The sequence below is a fragment of the Cnephaeus nilssonii genome (genome assembly GCF_951640355.1).
Source record: "Cnephaeus nilssonii genome assembly, chromosome: 15".
Lineage (NCBI taxonomy): Eukaryota > Metazoa > Chordata > Mammalia > Chiroptera > Vespertilionidae > Cnephaeus > Cnephaeus nilssonii.
In genome coordinates, this window is record NC_137086.1 from 56,751,247 (window position 1) to 56,776,823 (window position 25,577).

The window sequence follows — 25,577 nt, forward strand, 5'->3', positions numbered from 1 at the left end:
ATTTTGTGTTTAAAACACTTCGAATAATTTTTGCATTTAAAGAGGTAGATGTCACAAAATTTATATGTTGAAGTCCTAACCCAAGTACCTCACAACGTGACTGTATTTGGAGATCAGGCCTTTAAAGTGGTGATTAGGCTGTTAGGATGGACCCTGATCCACTATGACTTGTGCCCTTATGAGAAGAAATTTGGAGACACAGAGATACCAGGGTTGTGTGATGCACAGAGGGATGACCATGTGAGGACACAATAGCAAGAAGGTGGCCACTGACAAGCCAAGAAGAAAGGCCTAAACAGACCCTTCCCTCATCCTCAGAGGAAACCACCCTGCCAGCACGTGGATCTTAGACTTCCAGCCCCCAGTTGGCGAGAAAATAAACTTCTGTTGTTTAATCCACCCCACCCGGTCTGTACTATTTTCTTACGGCAGCCTAAGCACAGTAATACATAGTGTATTTTAAAGCATATATCTTGTAAAATATCTTTGCAAAATATCAGAAAGCAAAGAATAAAATTGAAAGTTTAATTTTTCCCTTTTTAAGAAGCAGTACCTCAAAACCACAATGAATACCACTTCATACTCATTAGGAAAGCTATTATAAAAAACCCCACAAAAATAACAAGTTTGACAAGGATGTGCAGAAATCAGGAAACCTCATGAATTGTTGGTGGGAATGTAACACGATGCAGCCTTTGTGGGAGACAGGATGGTGGTTCCTCAGAAAATTAAACACAGAATTATCATACGATCAGAAACTCCATTCCTATGAGTAGACACTCATGTTCATAACAGTATTATTTACAACAAAAAGTCAAAACAATCCAAGTGGCCATCAACAGAGAAATTAATATACAAAGTGTGGTATATGCATGCAATGGAATATTATTCAGCCTTAGGAAGGAATGAAATTCTGACACATGTTGTGCTGCATCATGGATGAACTTTGAAAATTTTGTAAGTTAATAACAAAAAAAATTACTGTATAAGTCCACCTATATAGGGTACCTAGAGTGGGCAAATTCATAGAGATAGAAGGTAGAACAGTGGTTACCAGGAGCTAGGGGGGTGCTAATGAGGTTTTATTGCTTAACTAGAGGCTCGTTGCACAGATTCGTGCACGGGTGGGGTCCTTCGGCCTGGCCTGCAGCTCTCTGACATGCCCCAAGGGGTTCTGGATTGTAAGAGGGTGCAGGCCAGGCTGAGGGACCCTACCAGTGCATGATCAGGGCCTGGGAGGGACCGCGGGAGGGCTCCAGGGCGTGTCCGGCCTGTCTCGCCCAGTCACAATTGGCCAGACCCCAGCAGCAAGGTAACCTACTGGTTAGAGCGTCTGCCCCCTGGTGGTCAGTGTGCGTCATAGCTACTGGTCAAATGGTGGAATGGTCGCTTAGGCTTTTATATATATAGATGGAAAGACAGTTTCTGTTTGGGATGATGAAAAAGTTCTCAAAATGGATTATTGTGAATATGCTTAATACTACTGAATTGTATATGTTCACATGGTTAAAATTGTAAATTTTATGTTATGTGTATTTTATTACAATAAAAAAGACAATACCTGAGGAAATGGAATGTCATAATCCCTGTAGAAACCAGTTCTTTTTTTGTGGGAACTTTCTGTATGTCCGACATCTGAATCAAAGCTGTAGTCTGAACTGTCATCACTAGATGGCGAATTATGCTAAAAGAAGGGAAAAAACAACATTACTTTGCAAATAAAAGAATATTTAACTAGTAACTAGATAAGCTTATTTCAACCAGAGGGGCTAACCAATAGATTACATTACCCTTGTAGGTTCTAAAGTGTTAATTAAAAATTTCTTGTTCCAAAGGCCACCCGCCAAAAAAATTCTCTAAAATTTTCTGAGGGAAAGCATATCTTCCCCTCATCTCAGGGACTTCATGGCAGCATTTTCCTCATTATACTATGGCCCAAGGACTTCAAACAGGAAATACTAAATCTCTATGCTCTAAAGAAACTTTAGATATAAGTTAATCTTAAAAGAAATAAAGTTGGTTTCTCGTCACCAAAAAGGTTTCTAGAACATGCATAGAGTATGAATTAATTTATTTTTACCTAAAATGGCTTTAGAGTTCTTATTCTATTGTATAAGTATCCTAAAGCTAAGATTCTAAAACATTCTAAATTATAAAATAAATCCAACCCATAAAACTGAACAAAAGTGAAACAGAAATCACCAGAATTGATAAAGTGACAAATATCATTCTTCAAGTAAGAGTGCAATTTCTAAAAAAAAAAAGTCATCAAATTTCCTCCATCTAGTCAAAGTAATTACGTTCCCAGGTTGAGCATTCTTTAAAGAATTCCTAAAGGTCTTATCAGTGAAGAACTGGCTCTGTATTTTAACCTTATTGAATTCCCAGTATCTAGACCTAGAACAAACTCAGTTAAAATTTGGCTGAATTAATTGAACTCTGATGCTTTTAGAGATGTTTTCCTCTACTACATTCTTAAAAAAAAAAGTTTTTATTGATTTCAGAGAGAGGAAGGGAAAGGGAGAGAGAGAAAAAAACATCAATGAGAGAGAATCATGGTTCAGCTGCCTCCTACACGCCCCCTATTGGGAGTCAAGCCAGCAACCCGGGCATGTGCCCTGACGGGGAATGAATCATGACCTCCTGGTTCATGTATCAATGCTCAACCACTGAGGCACACTGGTCAGGCTCCTCTACTACATTCTTAAATGCTTTTTAAGGAACACAAATTGTTTTCCTCTACTTTGTTTTTCAAATGTTTGGGGGTTTAGTTTTATGGTGTTGTTAGTTCTGTTTTATTGATTTGATAAGTGATGTGAAGAAACCTTTTTACAAATATGCTATGAAATGCTTCATGCTTAACTACCTAATCTTTGTTGGTAAAGGTTTGAAATAAATATTGTCCATTTAAAAGTCAAATTTGCTCAGTTGCTAACAGAAGTCAGCTCTAGCTCAAAGGAAAACCTTTCAGTTAAAGAAGATAACTTGCTTAAGAAAGAAGAAGCTCAAATGAAGACACTGCTTCAGGAAGAACTACCAGAGAATAGAAGTTCTGCTTAAGAGAGAACCTTAAGGGCTCACATCCTATCTAATAAAGAGGGAATAGCAAATTGACCATCATGCCATAGCAAGATTGCTGTGCCCACAGGGAGGCAGGGATTCCATAATACAAGATGGCTGCGCCCACAGTAGAGGCCAAGTTCCTGTAATCAGCTTTAATGAGCAATCAGCAGGGACCTGAGGCTGCATGGCGCTGGGCCAGGGCAGGGGACCTGAGGCTGTGCCTCCCCCACCTGGTGGGGCTTGACAGGGGACCTCAGGCCGCACCCTCCACCCCGGAGCTAGGCTGGGGGACCTCAGACCACGCCCCACGAGGCTTAACAGGGGACCTCAGGCCGTGCCCACCCCCTGCCCAGCAGGGCTTGACAGGGAACCTTAGGGTGCATCCCCCGCCCCACAAGGCTTGACAGGGGACCTGAGGCCACGCCCCCCACCCTGGAGCCAGGCCAGGGGACCTGAGGCCACGTCCCCTGCTATGTGAGGCTGGACGGGAGACCTCAGGCTGCAACTCCCGCCCATGGGGCTTGACAGGGACCTTAGGCCATGCCCCCCACCCACGGGGCTTGACGGGGGACCTCAAGCCATGCCCCCCGCTTTGGCGCTGGGCTGGGGGACCTGAGGCCACGACCCCTGCTTGGCGGAGTTTGACGGGGACCTCAAGACATGCCCCCTGCCCTGGCTCAGGCCGGGGGACCTCAGGCCACGCATCCCACCCTGGCGCCTGGCCAGACTACCTGAGGTGGCACCCCCTCCTGCCCCCGGCAGGGCTTGACAGGGGTGGGGCCAGATGGGTCTGGGTCTTGCACTATATCGAGGCACACATGGATGGCGGGGACTTGACTCTGGTTCCCGTGGCATGCCCCAGACTCTGACAGGAGGAATATTTTCATATACATTTTACTTATTTTCTTTCATTTCTGACACTTCTATTATAGAGAAAGGGCAAATAGCAATATTAAAATATTTCCTCTAATTCATTCCCTTTTAATGTGCATGAATTTCGTGCACCGGGTCACTAGTTAAGTACTAAGAAGTAATCATTAACCTGGAATTAGCAATTGGTCTACATTAAAATAGCTGGAAATGCTAATTAAAAGTTATTAACATTTTAAGTGAAAAGGATGTTACACTTATTCTTCCTTTTTTGGGTTTTGTTGGTATTTGTTCAAAGTGTTTGAAAGTGTTCCTTTAATTTTGTTTGTTTACTTATTATACACTGGTAGTTTATTTCCTTCAATATGCTGAACTTGATTAGTAAGTACTAAATTTCAAGTCTAAATTATTATGTTTTTTATAGAACTCTACAAAAAAACATTACATCACATCACGGTGAGTGAAAAGGGCAAAAACATATAATCCAAGAACAAATTAACAGGAAACCACTTGGTGAACCACTTAAATATTCAAATAGTGACAGAAAGAATTTAGCGACTTCAGTGATTTCCCCAAACATGCAATCCTTTTCACAATTTTTGCTTTTGTATTCTCTGGATTTCTTTGGCCAACTGTCTAATTCCCACCTATCCTTCAAGATTTACCACAAATGACCTCTATGCCCAGTAGGAAGAGAATGATTTACTAAAGGATATAGCAATCAATTAAAATGGTATTTTGCAAGATTTTAGAGTAACATAAAAATGTTTATCTGTAACATTAGTAAGTATACAAAATATAAAATCAATTAAACAGTATGTCTCCAATATTAAGGGGAAAAAATCAGGAAATATATTAAAATGTTAACAGTTGTTACTCTAGTTAGTTTAATTTTAGGTGGTTTCTTTTTCCTTTTATATTTCTGAGGTGTCTTCCTGGAGTAAAGAACTTTTCCCTTGGGAAAAGAAGACTTGAATTAAAAAAAAAATTCTTATTGATTTCAGAGAGAGGAAGGGAGAGGGAGAGAGAGATAGAAACATTGATGAGAAACATCTATCGGCCCTGACTGGAAATAGAATTGGTGCCCTTAACCAGGTTCACTGGGGACTCTGCCATTTGAGAGAAACATCTGTTGGCAGTCTGTTTTCTGGAAGTTCCTTTTACCTTCCCTCTGCTTCATTACACAGTTCCTATTTGTGGGTTAGTCTTATCCATTTGTACTTTTGACATTTGTGGGGATATCTTGTTACTTCATTTTTTGTAGATATTGTTAATAACTTTTTGGTTTTGACAATATCCTAATTGCTTTGTTTTTATGGGGAAAATTCAGAGTTTCAAAAACTACCTGGGTTCTCTGTCAGCATAGTTTCCTTTCTTCTCCACCCCAACTCACATTATCTATTCAGCACTTTACTGTTTTCTTGATAGCATTTGTTTTTCATGGGTTTACTGCCTCTCTCCTTCCCTTTTCAATGTAATCTCTATAAAGAACACTTGTTACTATAACCCCCAGCACATGACACGGAGACTTCCACAGCAAGCACATGATACCTCTAAATAAATCAATAAATGGATGGACAAGGCCAATGCTGTTAATCTGTATCTGCAGAGAATGAAACTTTCATTCCCTAAGCTTCAGCATTCTACAAACTTTCATCAAAAAGATTTATTTTAATTTGCATTAAAATTATTTTTTAAATCTTTAAGATAATTTATATGATACTCATGTTAAAAATACATTAATCACATAAATAAAAAGATATAATCCATGTTTTATAAGAAAATAAGCAATGATTTATACTTTCTAATTTTCAGTATATTTCATAAAAATTTACTGAAAATAAAAAGTAGACTCTAACTAACCTTATGTTTCTCACGTTTTCTCCTTTTGGATTTTTTCTTTTCTCTTTCTTTCTTGTGTTTTTTTCTTGATTTTCTGTAGGCTTTCTCATTTTTCTGTTTCTCATCCTCTTCTGCTTCCTGTTCTTGTGTTTCTTCAAATCCTGCATCATCAATTTCACCATCTTCTAATTCACCATCTTCTCTGTAGAAGAAAATGAAAATTTTCAAATGTCCATTCTAAAACAAATCTTACAGGAACATTTCCCAAAGAAAACAAGCAGGTGAACAGAATTTAAGTTATATTAACTTAGATCATGGTTAGCAAACTTTTTCTGTAAATGACCAGATAGTAAATATTTTAAAATTGCAGGCAACATATGGTTTCTGTTGCAAATTTTTCCTTTTATTTTAATAACTCTTCAAAAATGTAAGAACCAGTCTCAGCAGCCACAGTTTGCAAACTTCTGATTTAGATTAAGATTATTCTCACAAAAATAAATGCATGAATGCAGTACTATCCCAAAGTATTACAATAGTTACCATCCACAAAAATACCTAAAATAACTTCAGGAAGGGGTTTTTAACTTAGGGACCTTAGACAGCTAAAAACAGTCCTATCTAATAAAAGAGTAATATGCAAATTGACCATACCTCCGCTACACCCACCAGCTGCACCCAGCAGCCATACCCACCAGCCAATCAGAAGCAAATATACAAATAAACCCAACCAAGATAGCTGTGGCCACAGAGAGCAGGAGGGAGGCTTGGGTTTCCCCAGCAATGGAGGAAGCCAAGCTTTCTGCCTGCCCTTGCTGGCCTAGGCCTCCGCTTAAGGCTACAAAGTTTCAATTATAGAAGATAAATAAATCCAAACAGAAATGGCGGCAGCCACAGAGCTGGAAAGAGCAGGAGGCTAGGGTTGCCCCTGGCGATGGAGGAAGCTCTGGCCTGCTTTGGTCTCTGCTTAAGCCTACAAAGTTTCAATTATAGAAGATACATAAATCCCAACAGAAATGGCTGCCACTACAGAGCAAACAGGAGGCTTGGCTCTGCTCCAGGCTACAAAGTTTCAATTGTAGAAGATAAATAAATCCCAGATACCAGGGCCTCTGCTTGGGTCGCCAGGGGGCGTGGCCGGCCTGCAAACCACCACAGGCCCCTCGCCCAGGCCACCCCACACCCCAAGGGAACCCCCACCCTGATCCGGGACACCCTGCAGGGCAAACCAGCTGGCCCCCACCCGTGCACCAGGCCTCTATCCTATCTAATAAGAGAGTAATATGCAGATTGACCATCACTCCAACACACAAGATGGCTGCCCCCATGTGGTCAAAGATCCTGCCCCCATGTGGACACAAGATGGCTGCCACAAGATGGCCAGCAGGGGAGGGCAGTTGGGAGGGACCAGGCCTGCAAGGGAGGGCAGTTGGGGGCGATCAAGTCTGCAGGGGAGGGCAGTTAGGGGTGACTAGGGGGGGCAGATGAGGGACGTTGGGGGTGACTGGGCCTGCAGGAAAGGGCAGTTGGGGGGGACCCAGGCCTGCAGTGGAGAGCAGTTGGGGGGACCAGGCCTGCAGGGGAGGGCAGTTAGGGGGGGACCTGCAGTTAGGGCAAACAGGCTGGCAGGGGAGCAGTTAGGCATCAATCAGGTTGGCAGGGGAGTGGTTATGGGGTGATCAGGCTAGCAGGCAGAAGTGATTAGGGGCAATCAGGAAGGCAGGCAGGCAAGCAGTTGGGAGACAGCTGTCCTGAATTGTGAGTGGGATGTCTGACTGCCCACTGGGATCTGGCCTAAATGGGTAGTCGGACATCCCTCAAGGGGTCCCAGATTGGAGAGGGTGCAGGCTGGGCTGAGGAATACCCCCCTCCGTGCATGAATTTCGTGTACCGAGCGTCTAACTTTAAAATAAAAGCAAGAATTAACCTATGTTAATTCTTGCCATCAGAATAAACTTCAATAAGCAAACTGCAACAGGTAGATAAGTAACAAAACATTTGCCATAAAAGCAGAATGGTAAATTCCTCAACTGTAATCTATAAAAAATATTCAGAGTAGTACTATAAATCTAATTCTACTTTCCAAATACTAGTTATCTTTGCTTTTATGGAGGCTGAATCCTAGAAACAAACCTTTATATCGATTATGACATTTTCATAGTTATAGAAGCCAAAATGTTCATTAATAGTATTGTGAATGCAAATTAACCAAATGACCTACATGGGAAGATAAATACATTATTTTAACATTTAATCCTGCTTCCATACAGTTTGAAAAAAAATGCGAACTAGTACAAATAGTAGATGGTAGTGCATAAAGACAGATGTCTTTGTGTTACTGAAAGCAAATGAGAAGTGCCCAAACCATGGTGTATGCATTTAAAAGATACTTTAAAGTTCCTAGAGATGTGTGATTTCTAAAATACAAAACTGATCATGTCACTCTCTTGCTAAAAATCCTCAGGGATGACGTGATGGCTCACATTGCTTCAAAACAAACCACTGGGGATGGAGGAGGTATTCTCAACAAGATTGGCCATGAGCTGGAGTTGCTGGACAGTGGTATGTGTATATAAGGGTTCATTCTACTATTATCACTTTAGGGTTGAAGTTTTCCATGATAAAAAAAAGTTGAGCTGAGATTGTCAAAACTCCATGCTGCCCAAAGGCTCTTTATCACTGAGTCTCTGCTTACCTGGCTATTTTCAATTTCTTCCAAGCCTAAAACATTGCTTTAGAGACTCTCATTGCCCTGCTCCTCTCAACACCCACCCCCTCACTCCTTCACCTGGCTAATTCCAATTCGATCTTTAGGACCCAGTTTAGATCTCACTTCCTTCAAGATGTCTCCACTGACTACACAGGCTTAAGTGAGATGCTCCATCCTAAGTATTCCCACAATAACTCTACAAATTATGTTTGAATGAGTTGTTCACTGGTTGGTGGAAGCAGGGTATATATCTTCCAAAACTGTATCTCTAACTCCTAGCATAGTGCACGCTATTTACAGAATAACCAAATATATAACATCCCTAATCCTTTCCATTATAGAATAGGCCCATGATATTACCCCAAACTGACTGTGAAATCAATATTATTAGCCACCAGTTCCTATTATAGAAGCAAAGACGTATATATCCATTCAGGTGAACTTCAAAATTTCTTGTGAAGACCTGACATTCTGGTTGTTTTAATTAAAAAATTCTGAACATTTATAATACACTAAAACCTTATGGTCCCAGAAAAATGAGTGCATATATTCACCAAAAGACAAGTATTAGGATGTTCTTAGCAGCTTTGGTCATAATAATGATTATAAACAACCTAAATATCCATGAACATGTGAACACATAAATTTTGCCTTACTTATAGAATACTATTAAGAAAAAATTAACTACTTCTATACACAATATGAATGAATCTTATAATTATGAGAAGAAGCCAGACACAAGAGATTCATTTGATGCCATTAACACGCACAATGAATCCATGCTTACATGTCAGAATAGTGATAACTTCGTGGAAGGTTGTAACGGACAAATATCAGGTACTAAGCCTTCTGGGTGTTGAGATATTATTTATATTATCTGTGTGATGATATGATATACACATATACATGTGTAAAACTTCATCCAGTTGTACATTTAAGAACTGTGTGCTTGTCCTAGCTGGATAGCTCAGTTGGTTAGAGCATTGTAATGATATGCCAAAGTTGTGGGTTTGATCCCCAGTCAGAGCACATATAAGAAGCAACCAATGGGTGCACAGATGGGTGAAACAACTAACCCATGTTTCTCTCCCTTTCTCTCAAATCAATAAATAAAAATTAAAAGAATCCTGGGCTTTGCCATCTGTATTTACACCATAACATTTAAAATACAAACAACAAAAAGTCCTATAGGTGCCCATTGTCTCCTCCTACTTGATTTATATTCATAAAACCACTGATTCATATCCAGCGTTTTGACTGGATATGAATTTTATATATTGTCGACTCTTAATGTAAAAAGAATAGTCATTATGTCCTTTTAAGAGTCATATTCTATTTACAGAAATGTAAATAACTGACTAGAGCTATTTAAATGCATAAAGTATTCAAGCTGAAAATGCTGCACAGAATTTACTAGTAAGTCCTCCTACTTTACATAAATTCTTTTACTGTGAAATATGGGACATTTATACTTGTTATTAGACATAAAACAACAAAATTTTCATTGTTGTTAATTCTCACCCAAGGATATTTTTTTCCATTGATTTTTAGAGACAGTGGAAGGGAGGGGGAGAGACATACAGAGAGAAATGTCAATTGGTTGCCTCCCACACACACCTCAACTAACACCAGGGATTGAGCCTGCAATTGAGGTATGTGCCCTTGACCAGAATCGAACCTGTGCCCCTTAAGTCAGTGGGCCAACACTCTAACCACCTGCCAGGGCAAAACATGTAAAGTTTTTATTTCTCTTTCTTCTCCCTTAGCCTATTTATCATTTCAGCATTCAAACAATAACAAGTTTCAACTTGTGATTTTATTCTTGGTAACAAAAAATAGGATAGAACAAGGAAATAAAGAACAATGATCCACACTTCTATGAAATGCTTCCAAATGTTTTTCTTTAAAAAAAAAAAAAAACAGCTTTGGGCACATCTGGAAGACATCTGTGGCATAAAGGAAAGAGGAGACTTAATGGGAGGGAAGCTGGATTCTAATTCTAGCTCTGTCACCAGAATAAAATAAAGCTTCCTTAATTGACACCTACTGACGTACCAGACATTAATCCAGCTCTGCAAAAAAAATTAATAGAAGACATAACAAAATAACCAAGGGTGCTAGCTTTCTCTAAAGTTTGAGTTATCTCAACATTATCACGAAAGCTGTTTTGTTTACTAAACTGAAGGTAATTTTTGAAAGTTAATAAATCAAAAAGAGGAGTTCCTAGATCAATTATATATTGTCGACTCTTAATGTAAAAAGAATAGTCATTATGTCCTTTTAAGAGTCATATTCTATTTACAGAAATGTAAATAACTGTCCAGTTATTGAACAAAATTACTTTAAGAAATGTTTTTAGTCTGGCTGGCATAGCTCAGTGGTTGAGCATTGATCTATGAACCAGGAGGTCACAGTTCAATTCCCAGTCAGGGAACATGCCTGGGTGCGGGCTCGATTCTCAGTGTGGGGCATGAAAGAGGCAGCCGATCAATGATTCTCTCTCATCATTCATGTTTCTCTCTCTCGCTCCCTTCCTCTTTGAAATCAATAAAAATATATTTTAAAATATTTAAAAATGTTTTTATTGATTTTTTAGAGAGAGAGAGAGAGAGAGGAAGGGAGAGAGATAGATAGAAACATCAATGAGAGAAAAACATCATCCATCAGCTGCCTCCTGCACACTCCCCTCTGGGGATCAAGCCCACAACGGGGCATGTGCCCTGACCGGGAATTGAACCATGACCTCCTGGTTCATAGGTCGATGCTCAACCATTGAGTCACACCAGCTGAGCACAAAACTATTTTTAAAAGAATTTATCTTTTAGACAAATCCATAGACAGAAAGATTAGGGGCTGCCAGATAGATTAGAGGGAGGAATTCGGAGTATCTTCTCTAATAAAATGGTAATACGCAAATTAATCATCACTCCGCTACATAAGCCATGCCCACCAGCCAAGCCACGCCCACCAGCCAATCAGGGCGAGTATGCAAATTAACCCAAACCAAGATGGCTACAGCCACAGAGAGCAAGGTTTCCCAGGTAACAGAGTAAGCCAAGCTTTCCATAGCCGTTGCAGGCCTAAGCCTCCACTCAAGCTACAAAGTTTCAATTATAGAAGGTAAAGAAATTCAAACAAATGGCGGCAGAATGGAGCTTGAGAGAGCAGGCCAGGGTTGCCGGCGGCAACAGGGGAAGCAAAGCTTTCCACACACCCTGGCCAGGCTCACCCGCTTAAGGCTACAAAGTTTCAATTGTAGAAGGTGAATTAACTGCCACAGAAATGGCTGCCGCCCCGGAGGGAACAGCAGGCTTGGCTCTGCTCCAGGCTACAAAGTTTCAATTGTAGAAGGAAAATAAATCCCAGATACCAGGGCCTCTGCTTGGGTCGCCAGGGGGCGTGGCCGGCCTGCAAACCACCACAGGCCCCTCGCTCAGGCCGCCCCACACCCCAAGGGAACCCCACCCTGATCCGGACACCCTTCAGGGCAAACCAGCTGGCCCCCACCCGTGCACCAGGCCTCTATCTTATCTAATAAAAGAGTAATATACAGATTGATCATCACTGCAACACACAATATAGCTGCCCCCATGTGGTCAAAGATCCTGTCCCCATGTGGACACAAGATGGCCACCACAAGAAGGCCAGCAGGAGAGGGCAGTTGGGAGGCACCCGGCCTGCAAGGGAGGGCAGTTGAGAGGGACCAGGCTTGCAAGGGAGGGCAGTTGGAGGTGATCAACCCTGCAGGAGAGGGCAGTTAGGGGTGACCAGGCCGGCAGAGGAGGGCAGTTGGAGGTGATCAACCCTGCAGGAGAGGGCAGTTAGGGGTGACCAGGCTGGCAGAGGAGGGAAGTTGGGGGCAAACAGGCTGGCAGGGGAGCAGTTAAGCATCAACCAGGCTGGCAGTGAAGTGGTTAGGGGGTGATCAGGCTGGCAGGCAGAAGCGGTTAGGGGCAATCAGGAAGGCAGGCAGGCAAGCAGTTGGGAGCCAGCAGTCCTGGATTGTGAGAGGGATGTCCGACTGCCCGTTTAGGCCCGATGATCGGGCCTAAACGGGCAGTCGGACATCCCTCCAGGAGTCCCAGATTGGAGAGGGTACAGGCTGGGTTGAGGGACAACCCCCCGCCGTGCACGAATTTCGTGCACCGGGCTTGTAGTTGAGTGATAAAAATGTTCTAAAATTAGACAGTGGTAATGGTTATACAACTCTGTGAATATCCTAAAAACCAGTGAACACTTTAAATGGGTGAATTCTGTCTCAATAAAGCTGTCATTTAAAAAAATTACAATCAAGTAAAAAAGGTTTTATCTCTTGATTTAAATATGTGGATAGGAGACAACTGGAGAAAATCATAGCACACTGTGGTGTACTAGTAAATTAAAGACGAATTGGCCAATGCTCTTACTGCCCCTGATATGTTCCTATTTTGAGGTCATTATCCACTAAATCCTCATAAACTGATGTGCCTCGATAGAGGTATCTACTTTTTTCCATTCTGGTTTTGTTGACTAGTAAAATAAATGAACTAGAACCATTCAGTGTTACCTCCACAGGCAGTTTCTGCTTCTTCATGCTGCCTAGAGGCTCCTGTTACAAACTACAGGTTAGAAGCTGCGTATTTGGAAGAAATACAAAACTCTCACTAAAAGGCGTTACCAGTACTCCTGATGGATGATACTACACAGACACTACTCATGAATATGAGCTTCTTGGGATAAGTTGTATGATCATAAGAAGGACATCTCCCAGAATATCCCAAGCGACTGTGAGAGGATATCCAGGACCTCTTCACAGTCTGGGAGCAGACATTAGAATAGACTGCTTATCCTAAGACTAACAGAACACAAATTTCCTAAGTGCTTGAAACTATGCCCTGATCCAATGTCCTCTCCCCCTTCCCACGGATGATGGGTAGGTGAGCTGCTCTTCATGTCTCCACACTGCTAAACAGACAGGCCCAACCACAGGTGCCCTGAGCCTTGGCGGAGCACCCTGTGCTCCTCCAGGGTATGGAAGACAGGAGGTCCTGGAGGTGCCGCTGTAAGACTCTCACTCACCTCCCTGCTTTATGGAGGCTGCTGTAAGGCAGGTTCTCATCCACCTTGCCAGCGCCTTAAACCGCCCCTCAGGCTAAAACTGCTTAGCCACAGTATGAAAACTGTTCCTCATGTTACCTATGACCATCTGGCCTCTTGGGGGTCAGTATTCTCCTGCTGGTTGAGGGACATGAGCTAACAATGCTGATTGAGAATGCACTATGTAAGTAATGAACTGGCTAACTTGTCAGCAGGCTTCACAGAAAACTCGCTTGAGTTTCCTAGGCTTTGCCTGCACCTTCCCTGATCTTCTCCCTCAACCTGTTTAGCTTACATGGAACCCTCTTGATTAAGCTTTGACCCAACTTTCTACCAAACTAGGTACTTCCCCTTAAGGAATACTGGGGCCATGGAAGAGCTACCTGACACGTCTTTGTGATTTTATGTTTATCCCCAACTGGCCCTTGAACATTTATGTCGTAAATGGCTTGCTGTATTTGTTTCAGAAAACGTTTCCCTTTACAAACCACCAGTGGTAAAATCTGGGTATCTACAGCCTCCAAAGCACTTTTGCCTTTATCATTTATCCAACACATTTTGACACCTGAAATGTATCTGGTTGATTGAAACTCAGCTTATCCTTTTTTACAATCTGCAGCCATGGCAATTTTTACTTGGCTTGTTTTACTCCTTGAGCCAATCTTAGCATTTGTCAAAGCCTCAACCCAAATACCAATTCAGGAATGGGACTTGGTACAAGTAATTCCTTTTTGTTTTTACAACTGAATGTGGCTCTTCTAGTCATTTCCTGAATTGACATGCTTACTCATATTTGCATCATCAAAATCTAGCATATACAAGTAACACTTATATGTAACATGTAATAATTAGACATTTATAGACATTTCTTTCCCATGTCCTCCAGGAGGCCATGCTTCTCTGGGAGTGTCTAAAAAGACAGTGATTTCTCTGGAGAAAAAAACTGTTATTCCCTTTATGCTAGAATCATGAGGGCTCTATTTTCAACTATGGGAGTCATATAACTTGGAAATTTATAAAAAATGTGTTACTAACATTGAAGGTCTAGGCTGGGGGGTGGGGACAGGCTGGAATAAATCAATTGGGGGAAAGGGGACAGATGTAATACTTTCAACAATAAAGAATTAAAGAATAAAATAAAAATAAAAGCATGGAACATACAATTCTGTACAAATACAGATAATAAATGACTAATGATAATAAATGATTATGTTACTGGTTTATGTATTCCCCCAAAAAAGTTACTAACACTGACTGTAAAGGTAAATAATACTGTAAAGCCCTAGCAGTACAACAAACTAAAGTCATTGCTCCAAGTAGTTGTAGGTAACTGCGTAGCCCTAGATCAGTGATAGGTAACCTTTTGAGCTTGGTGTGTCAAACTTGGCCAAAAAACTGAGCATAACTCGGGTAGTGTGTCACTTTGAGGAAAAAACATTATTTCGCAAATGTTTCATCCTTGGCATGCGGCCGCCTCAGCGTCCGCGTGTCATCAGAAATGGCTACGCGTGTCAGTGCTGACACGCGTGTCATAGGTTCGCCATCACTGCCCTAGATCCTGCTGCCCACAGAGTAATGAATGCCACACGGAAAGTTGACCAATCTATACTCAAACTAAAAGAAAAGAGAACGTGGCCATCAAAAGTGGACTCTGAAGGAGTCTTAAGATCTGGTCAAAGTGAGGGATTCTTCAGTTATCACTCTAAAATGCCTTCTAGTTTCTCCTTATAATAGTTGTGGCTGCTCCTACTTCTCCTCCAATGCCTGGTCTCCAGAGTCAGATATGCTACTGCACAGCTGCCATTTCATCAAATGGCACAAAATTTTATTTTGCAACACAAGGAAAACAAAGGGATTCTGATATTTAGTCAAGCTAAATACCAAGCAAGGTCTCTGATAACAACTTCCACAGAAATCATAACCCATATAGCAGTGAACCTGTAACTGCTGCTCTGTGTGGGTAGGACTAAGAGGTGGGGCAGAGGCAGTTAAAATAAAACTCTGCCTAGTTCCCCAGCATGTGTGCACAAAAGTGTTAAATACAGATCCCTGAGCCTAACAGACAACTCTCATATACTTCAACTATCTCTATAAAGCAGGCGTCCTCAAACTACGGCCTGCGGGCCACATGCGGGTGTTTTTGCCGTTTTGTTTTTTTACTTCAAAATAAATTTTTTTTTGGATGTGAGGGCGATCTGGCTGCGACATCTGTCACCCCATTGATCGCAAGGGTTGATACGGCTGATCTGGCTGGCTAGGCGGGTGTCCCCCTCCTCCCTCACCGATCCATGTGCATCCCTCCCGAAGCTGTGCACTCGGTCGAAGAGGACGACCTTCCCCCCAGAGGAGAGGACCGGTCTTCGGTCAAGGGTATACGAGTAGCTGCGCTCCCCTGCTAGAACCTCCAAACAAGCTCTCAAAATAAGATATGTGCAGTGTGCATAGGAATTTGTTCATGGTTTTTTTTTTTTTAAAAAACTGTAGTCCGGCCCTCCAAAGTTCTGAGGGACAGTGAACTGGCCCCCTGTTTAAAAAGTTTGAGGACCCCTGCTATAGAGCAATGCCTGTGCTTTTGTGACATAAGCAAAAAAAGGGAAGAATTTCTAGTTCCTAAATGAATCAATCATAACACCTAGAATTCCTCCCACTATGTAATACTTTTCATTCTCCTGTTATTCTCACCCCTTTCAGCACATAGAAACACACTAAACTCATTTCTTACCCAGCAAACAGATAAAAAAGAAAAAAAAAAGCAAGCTCTGATGGAGTTTCATTCTTCCTTGAAAGCTAATTATAGAGCCTTTTATTGAACAAACTATAAAATATGTAAATCAGTTAAAATTCTAAAGATTAAGATGATGCTGAGATTAAGATTAGTTTTCAGAGGGGCATGCCAGAAACCCTGGACTAATTCTTAGATGTGAGCTGCAAACTTGGCTCTGCATTTCAAGAAACAAGGATTAGGTGTAAGACAAAAGTGCTTCCAGGACAAAAAAAACCCAGACCGCTTATTCAAGAGAATCACAATATTTTTTGTGGGAGTGAGATCAGAGAGATATTTGTCCTGAGTTCTCATAAAGACACTATTATCTGGCACAATGGATACTATTGATAGTGTCCATATAGTCAACTCAACACCTTATGACTTACAGCATACTCCAATGTGAAGAACATGGTGCACAGTTCAATTGAGAAAAAGCAATTAGTTGAAGAAACAAAGTAATATTGTTCAAGTACACAGTGCCCCATGTCCTGATTTAACCCAGGGATGAAATCCACATTTGGAGAAGTGATTCTCAAAAACTATGTATATAAGAATTTTCTGTCAGAAAAAAAAAGCCATAAATTCATTTAGAAAATATTTATTCATCACCTCAGTGAGGATACAATGGCAAACAAGAAAGAGACATGGTTTTCTCTAATAACGTTTTCAATCTAGTGGTGGAGGTGACAGACAGACATCAAAGAATCACAAAAATAAAGTAACAACCATACAAGTACATGAAGAAGGTAAATAGTGCTATGAGCACACACAGTAGGGGAAAGTCTGGAAGGCTCTCCCTGAGGAAGTCATGAATGAACTGAGATGAAGAGTTAGCCTGAGAGACAAGGGTGGGCCTCAGGCAAACAGGAAATAGGATGAACAAAATTTCTGTGTAGAACTGAGACAGGAACTGAGACAAGGCCAGTATCACTGGCTCATAAGGAAAAGGGGGGAGGCTGATTCAAAAGAATGCTGAAGTTACAGGTGGCACTGGATCACACAGAACTTTGAGCATCCTGAGAAAATGAGGAAGCACTGAAGAGTTTTCAGGAAAGAAGGTGATGTAATTAGGCTTCCATTCTGACTGAAAGTGAAAAACAGACCTAGAGAAAACAAACAGGTGCATGGAAGCAGTTCAGACACACTACAGTAGTCCAGTGAAAGCCCACAATGGAATGTACATGGAGATTCTGATGCTAGCCACACCCACTGTCACTAATGAGAATGCTTTTCCCCCAACAGTGTTGAGGCAGAATTGAGGCAGAAAAATTAGTTGAAAACAATTAACACTGAGAAATCAATAGGCCCTGGTTGGCAAACTGTGGCTCGCGAGCAACATGCGGCTCTTTGGCCCCTTGAGCATGGCTCTTCCACAAAATACCACGGCCTGGGCGAGTCTATTTTGAAGAAGTGGCGTTAGAAGAAGTTTAAGTTTAAAAAATTTGGCTCTCAAAAGAAATTTCAATCGTTGTACTGTTGATATATGGCTCTGTTGACTAATGAGTTTGCCGACCACTGCAATAGGCTATTATCCTTCAGACAATCCTCCATGAATATTTCAATATTCCCATAATTTATACCTTGAAAATGTTACTTCATTATACATATATATACATATGTATATACATACATGTGTACAGATATATATATATACACATATATATACACACATACCACCTGCTGTAGGTAATGAATATATCAGTAATGTACTAATGAAACATCTAAATTCAAGCAATGTAGCCCCCTGATGAACTAACTTCCATGTATAAATTTGGTACAGAGTATACCATGAAGTTATAAAAGACCTCTGAACAAAGAAAAGGAGTCCTCAGAGGGAGATTTATGTTTTTATTTAAACACATTTTCAGAAAATAAAAATGATTAAGAACAAATGAACTATACATACATTCAAATGAAGACCTTGAAAATGGGCAAAACCAAAAGAACAAAAAGAATAAAAATAATAAATATAAGGGCAGAAGTCAACAAAATAAAGATAAAAAAGATAGCGGATGTAAATAAAGCTTCAGGATATTTTTTTAGAGGCAGATCCACTACTCACTATCGCGTACCAGCTGGTCTCAATAGCCCTGCAGTCACTCTAATATAGACATGAACAAAAGAAATGTAAATGATGCCATTTCAGCTATGTCTTTAAAAGAGGACAAGTTAACTTTGCTGTTTTCCCCACAAAGGCCAAATACTGCCTGGAACAGAACCTTTAAAAAACTTGGGCTGTTGGAGGATTATGGATCCATGACTTTAACAAATAATTTAAAAATAATGCTCAATAATTTTTAGTCTACATATTTTATTATCTAATTCTTTCACTATCTGTCTATCTTTGATCCCAGCTAATGTGTTCATAATAAAATAATTCTGAAGTTACATCTCGATTCAAAATTTGCAGTAAAAAAACAAACTAGTGTGATAATTAACAATTATTGAGCACTTACTATGCTGTCAGCTATGTTGGATCAGTTTATTTCATCGTCATGTGAAATCTATGAAATACTATTATTATCCCAATTAATAAGGCACAGAAAGGAGGCAAAGAGCTAAACTAATTGCTAGCAGATGTCACAGCTAGAATCCAAACCCAGGCACTCGATTTCCAGACCCATCCATCATCTTAACCATGTTGCTTTAACAGCTACACACGTGTTTGTTCTTAGGAAGAACTTGCAAATAGCCCAAACACTTCACAGTAGCTGATATAAAAATTTAAGAACCTCACCAACTGGTAGGCAGAATATGGGGCTGTTTACTGTAAAATTCTTTCCACATTTTTATATGTTAACATTTTTCATAATAAAATATCAGGAAAAGAAAATTTCACTGATGCAGCATTTAGGTGTTATTTTAAGAGATGATACAAAGAACTGTTAAAATCTGAAAGCTGTATTTCTAACATGCAAAAGTAAATGTGAGTTACTTCAATTCCACAGGAGTTATTTTAATGACTGTCAGGAAATAGTAGCTACCAAACTAGGCCTGTTAGATTGTCAAAATTTTTATTATACAGATTTTTTTAAAAAGAGGTAATATTTAAATGAGGCAGAGATGGAAAATGGGTCTCCCTACTTCATTTCAGATCTCAGACAAGTTGATCAAGAGTGGTGCAGGTTGGTAACAGCCTATTAGGTGAAAGCCTCCACATCCAACGCAGAAGAGGAAAAGAAAAGAGGGGGATGCTGGAAAAAATAAAAATGCTGTTTTTACTAAGATTTGCTATTTAATTAAAACAAAACCGGGCTAAGCACCAATATCCAGATAAGAGTGGAATACTAATGAGGCTGCCAGAATAGCAATTTTCACCTAAAGTTAAAGACTCAAACCAAAAAAATAACACACACACACACACACACACACACACAACCACCAGCACCAAAAACAACCCCAAAACAAACCCTTTAATGAGGGCTCAGGGTTCTGGCAAAGTGAAGTCACCTGTAACTGAAAATTAAAGTAGGAATGTTAAACAAGAACAATAACTAATAATAGATTTCTTAAAAGGACGAATTAATGCTTTAAATTCATGGCATGTTAAAACTGAATACTTAAGACATTCATAGTAGGGTAGAACAGATGCTCTGAGAGGGAAAGATCTGGGTTCAAGTCTTGCTTCCCAGTTTTATATTACCTTGAACTTGAACAAATTATCTCACAAGTTCTTATATGAACTTGAACAAATTATCTCACACTCAATACTCAGGTTCCTCATCTATACTAGTAAAATGGGACTAACCAATTTACCATTGCAGATTAAGGATTAAGACAGTTAGGTAATCACTTATCACTATACCTAGCCGACAGTCCTCAACTAAAATTTCCTTTCCTCTTGTGATTTACTTGAAATACATGCATTTGAATAAAATGGGTATGCTAGACTAGAGTTACTTTCATTGAAATTGGGAAAGGTTATAAATCCAAGAGGCATGGATTCTAAGGGGAAATTGCCCATATTTTCCTTCAGAGAATAAATAACAATTAAAAATTACCAAAACAAGGAAAAGCAAAAAGGAAGCTGGAGTGCACCAAGTTTGAAGACTGTTCATGAGGGCATTTCTCCTTTTCCTACAGTGTGTCAAAGCTCCCATATTTCTAAAGTCTCCTTAATGTAACAAAATACAAGATGGAATGTAGCACCTAGTGTCAGAGTGGCAACGGTGGCAACAGATATTCATGATAACCCAAAGTAACTTAGAAAATGATAAAACAGTACTATTTAGTAAGATAGGAAGGCACACCAAGTATTTTATTTACAAAGAGCTCCTTTGAAAATATTTAAATAAAATTGGCTGCTGATTAATGTTAATTCCCCAACCCCATTCAATGCCAGAAGAAAAATTAAGAATTTTAAAATATAGTCTTAAACTTGTACATTTGACATCATGAAGGAAAAGCATTCCATTCCTCAAACAGCCTTTATGCCATAAGCAGAGACAGACTATTACATGACTCAAAACTGTTAACTCACTTGCCATAGTTCTTTTATTTTTAAAATATATATTTTTATTGCTTTCAGAGAGGGAGAGGTAGAGAGAAATAGAAACATCAATGATGAGAATCATTGATCGGCTGCCTCCTGCATGCCCTACACTGGGGATCAAACCTGCAACCTGGGCATGTGCCCTTGACCGGAATCAAACCCAGGACCCTTCAGTCCACAGGCTGATACTGTATTCATTGAGCCAAACCAGCTAGGGCCACAGTTTTTTGTTTGTTGTTTGTTTTTTTGAGACATTTAAAATTTTCTTTTCATATTTCATATATTATCTGGGATATCTCACTGAGCTAAAATTCACTTACTTTCATTTCCTCCTCTTAATTTAGGCTCTTCAGTATAGACTGGATAAACTAGAAATTCAACAGAAACCAATCCCAGCAAATAAAATACCTTTAGAATTTGAAAGCCAGAAAGCAATCTTTCAGGTATGATGTCAAACAAAAGTTGAAAAAGTCTTGAAGGATAAATCTACAATGAGCTGAGTGAAATTGCCTCTGATCCAATATCTAAAAAGGACCCTTGGTCTATAAGTGTCCAACTTCCCAAATTAACGGATACCAGATTACCTATAATATGAGGTACTGGGGCTTCAGGATTTGGGGAGTGTGATAGCAGTATTTTTTTAAAAGATGCTCTAAAATTAGGCTTTGGCTTAAGTATTGAGCTAAAGCATGTTTCTCCATTGTGCCTTGGCTGGCTTCAAGTCACTTCTGGTGTCCCTGAATGTGATGTGATCAGGGATTGCATGACATTAGGTCAGTATTATCCAATCAGGGTAACAAGGTCATATATAAGAAAGCCATGTCATTTGAATTCACTGTTAGTACCTGCATATTCATTTTCTAAATTAAGAAGATATTTTAGGTACAACTTAAGAATGAGAATCTCCTTGTGTGCTTTATATATTGATATATTGACAATTTACGACTTAGATAAGTATAAATGTATACTGATGCAAGAGAAAAAGGTTGCAATTAATGATGATTATAAGAGCTACTTTTCGGCCCTGGCCAGTGTGGTTCAGTTGGTTGAGCATTGATTGGTGCACTGAAAGATATTGGGTTTGATTCCTGGCCAGAGCACAATAAAGTAACAATTTTCAAACAATCAAATGAAAAATAGAGTAATAATACTGATAGATTATGACTTCAGGAAAAATACTGTATCCTTTTAAAGCTAAAAAATGATTAAAAATTTAAATGACATATACAAAGCAAAATAATAAATTTGTCATAATTCTAACTTTGTTCTATTATTTGGCATAGTAGTATTCATAACATTCAACAAAATAACTTCTAAAGATGGTGTTTAATTTTTAATTACTTAACTCCATAAATCTTTCCAGAAAAAAATCCTATTCCCAAATTCTTATCCTTTATGTGTGAATTAAAAACATAATGTTAACATTGTTAGTGCAAAATTTCATGAGAAAAAACTCTAAAGTCATGTGAAACATAATCAATCATCTTTCCTCCAGATATTTAAAAATATATAAAAAAGAAAGTATTAGTGAAAAAAAGTTCCCCCAACTATTTTGTATTCCAATATTGGTTGAAATGACCCTCTATTCAGGACCTATCATGTGCACTACAGCAATCACAGAAGCAACCTAGCAATAGGCAGTGTTGAAAATTATTGTTACTCTACTGTCATGCCCTATTTTTAAGATTAGACAACAACTTTTATAACAAATTATAATAATTTAAAGGATATTTAAGATTATTCCAGAAATTTAATATATGATAATGATGCTAGCTTCAGCCCCAACTTTGGTCAAATACTGGCTTTCACACTTGGACATTAGGCATTTAAAAAATGTATATTTGGTGCAATATATTTATACAGTCAAAAGATGTAGGTATTTCTTACTTAAATTATTCACTTTCATTTTTATTTGCTTACCCAAACTATAATTTTTAAACAGACGCCTATGTTGTCCAAGGGTAGAAATCAACCTGCAACCTTCTTTATGAGCTAGTGTAGAAGTTATAAAGAACTCAACCCCACACACGTACCAGTGATCTAACAATATTTTATTGTCAGTTCTTCTGATCCTCTATGCATTTTCAATGAATTCCCTTAACAGACTGAAACTTGTGTTTTTCATAGCTAAAAATTTGCAGATTTAAGTTAAATTTATTCCATATTCTCTTGAATTATATGAAAAATTCATATTCTTTATAAATTCAATTTTTAATGTTTTAGATTCAGAAAAATGCTGTCATATAAGATGAATTTATAATGACTAGGATGAAATTACCTGTGATCAAATAACACCTCAAAGAAAACCCCAAACCACTTAAGTGTCCAAAACCCAACCCAGCATCTGATAGCAGATTTACTATCATTAGGAGGCAATGAAAGCAACAGAGAGGACTGAAACCGAATGCCACACAAAGACTTTAATTCTCACTCAGCTGTTTAGTCACCTTGGACAAGTTATTTACCCTCTGATTCTGCTTCCTAAACTATAAAATGAAGATATTAGTATTGTCATATGGACCAAATGAATTAAAGTATGTGAATTATAAACAATATATGTAAAGTACCGAGTATCCTGAGTTCTAAACATGGGTTTTTAATTTTCTATCAATTTTATAAGATTATTGATTTTCACAATTGTTTTATGTATAATTTAAATGATAATTAACTTAGGACTCCTTTTAAAAACTCTGTGGAATTTGCTTTCGTCATTTATTTGCCACTCAAGAATGTGGCTATGATTTGTGAAAGTTTAAGTATTAAAACAGTTCATTTAAAGTGTTAAGCCATGATATTATAAATAAAGTAACATATATAATTTTATAATAGAGAAAGGTTGCTCTGTGTAAGAGTAATAATAATCTATTGAAATTACTTTTATTAATGTCATCCAATGACTACTGTCTGGGTTGGTACATGGTATCAGCAATCAAGTATATCTTCCAGGACACAAACACCTGAAAAAGATTGGAAATAAGAATGCCCTCAGGCCCTGTTCAATGTGCAGCTCAAGATTGCTGGTTCAATTCCCAGTCAAGAGCACACACCTGGGTTGAGGGCTCCATCCCCAGCAGGGGTATGCAGGAGACAGCCAATCAATGCTCTGACATCAATGTTTCTCTCTCCCCCTTCCTTCCTCTTTCTCTGAAAATCAATAAAAGTATTTTTTAAAATGCCCTCAGAAAGTTCAACCATAAAACCAAAACAAGATGAACCAGAATGGAGATTAGAAAGTCAGAAACACAGGACCAAGTAAAAAGATGACTAAAATTTGAGATATTAACATGCAATGAAAAGAAATTTATCTGTCAGAAATGAGGATTGGTTAATAATGAAAGTGATGAAAAGGAAACATGGAAAGACATATGTGGCCAGTGTCCAGGGAAGCATTGCCTAGGACAATGGTTGGCAAACTCATTAGTCAACAGAGCCAAATACCAACAGTACAACGATTAAAATTTCTTTTGAGAGCCGAAAACCAACTTCTGCGCATGGGCCACAAAGTTTCAATCACACTGTATGTGCACGCCCGCACGTGGTATTTTGTGGAAGAGCCACACTCAAGGGGCCAAAGAGCCGCATGTGGCTCGAGAGCCACGGTTTGCCAACCACTGGCCTAGGAGTGAGGATATCCTGTAAGGCAGATGGGAACAAGAATCTACTTGGTAGATATAAGATGGAAATATTACTTTATCTGAGTCTAATGCCATTTAAAATCATACTCATTTATAATCGACTGCCTTGTTCTAATCCCATGCTCTTGTTTATTAGGCAACTTTTAATAACTTTAGTTTTTCAAATATCATTCTACATGAAGAGAATATACTCCCTGATACAAGTTTGAGCTCTGGAGTTAGATTATTTGAGTTCCCACTGATTTACTCTGTGACCTTGGAAAATTTAGCAATCTCTTAGTATCTGTTTCTTCATTTGCAAAGATGGAGACTACTTCCTTGGGTTGTTGTGAAGATTAAATTAAATAATTCATGTAAAGTACTCTCATACATTAAGCACCAAATAAATGTTAGCCATTGTTATTATTTTTGAGGATGAATTAACATCCCCAAGTCTGATAAGCTATGAGACTGATCAGTTTCTGAATCTGAAAAACTAAAGCAGGACCACTATGTTGTACAAATCCAGGGGGCACCTATGAACAAAAGAATATGCTGGAAGTCTAAGAGTGGAGGCTTGACCAGGTGAATTCAAAGTCACCATCTCTGTGACGTTTTCTGGTAGCTAGATTGCCACTTCACTGTGTAACAAGTGGTCAGGCAGGTCACCTAATGAGTGAAGCCGACCTTGCGTAGATGGCTAACTTTGCGGAGAAAGTATGAGAGATAGTACTGTGGAGGTTGAAGAACACAAGTCAAGCCTGATGGCACTCAAACACAAATATTTTGAAACACCCTGTTGGGAAAACCACAATGTGGGCAGATTTTAGGCCTGAAATCCACCTATTTGCAAATCCTGTAGCACTCTTTCATTCAAGTTTTTAAATGTCCTAATTTAGTATACTCTTACTTTCCTTTACCTACTTTATCACCTAACACATTTGTTTTTCATGTTTATTGTCTCCAAAGAAAATGTAAGATCCATTAGGTAAAGGATTATTTTCTTTACTGCTATCTTCCCTGAGCATAGAATACTCAATATTAAGTGCTTAACATTTAATGAAAGTGATTGAAAGCTCCCTAACTTGTCTTCTAATCTTTCAGTAGTCTACTGTCTCCTAGCCTCTAAGATATCATACCCAAAAATGT

At 39.2% G+C, this 25,577-nt stretch overlaps 1 protein-coding gene across 4 annotated transcripts in view; it reads right to left on the reverse strand.

The window, feature by feature from the left end:
* ZC3H6 (zinc finger CCCH-type containing 6) overlaps nucleotides 1–25,577 on the reverse strand; it is a gene marked incomplete at its 5' end in the record, with an annotated part of 65,525 nt that overhangs the window by 34,356 nt on the left and 5,592 nt on the right. For all 4 annotated transcript variants that reach the window (XR_013814678.1, XR_013814679.1, XR_013814680.1 and 1 more), the window contains 2 exons: nucleotides 1,562–1,684; nucleotides 5,797–5,977. Coding sequence is in view for 1 of the 4 variants with exons in the window: in XM_079792634.1 (XP_079648760.1) it covers nucleotides 1,562–1,684; nucleotides 5,797–5,977 (304 nt within the window). The remainder of the gene's footprint in view (nucleotides 1–1,561; nucleotides 1,685–5,796; nucleotides 5,978–25,577) is intronic.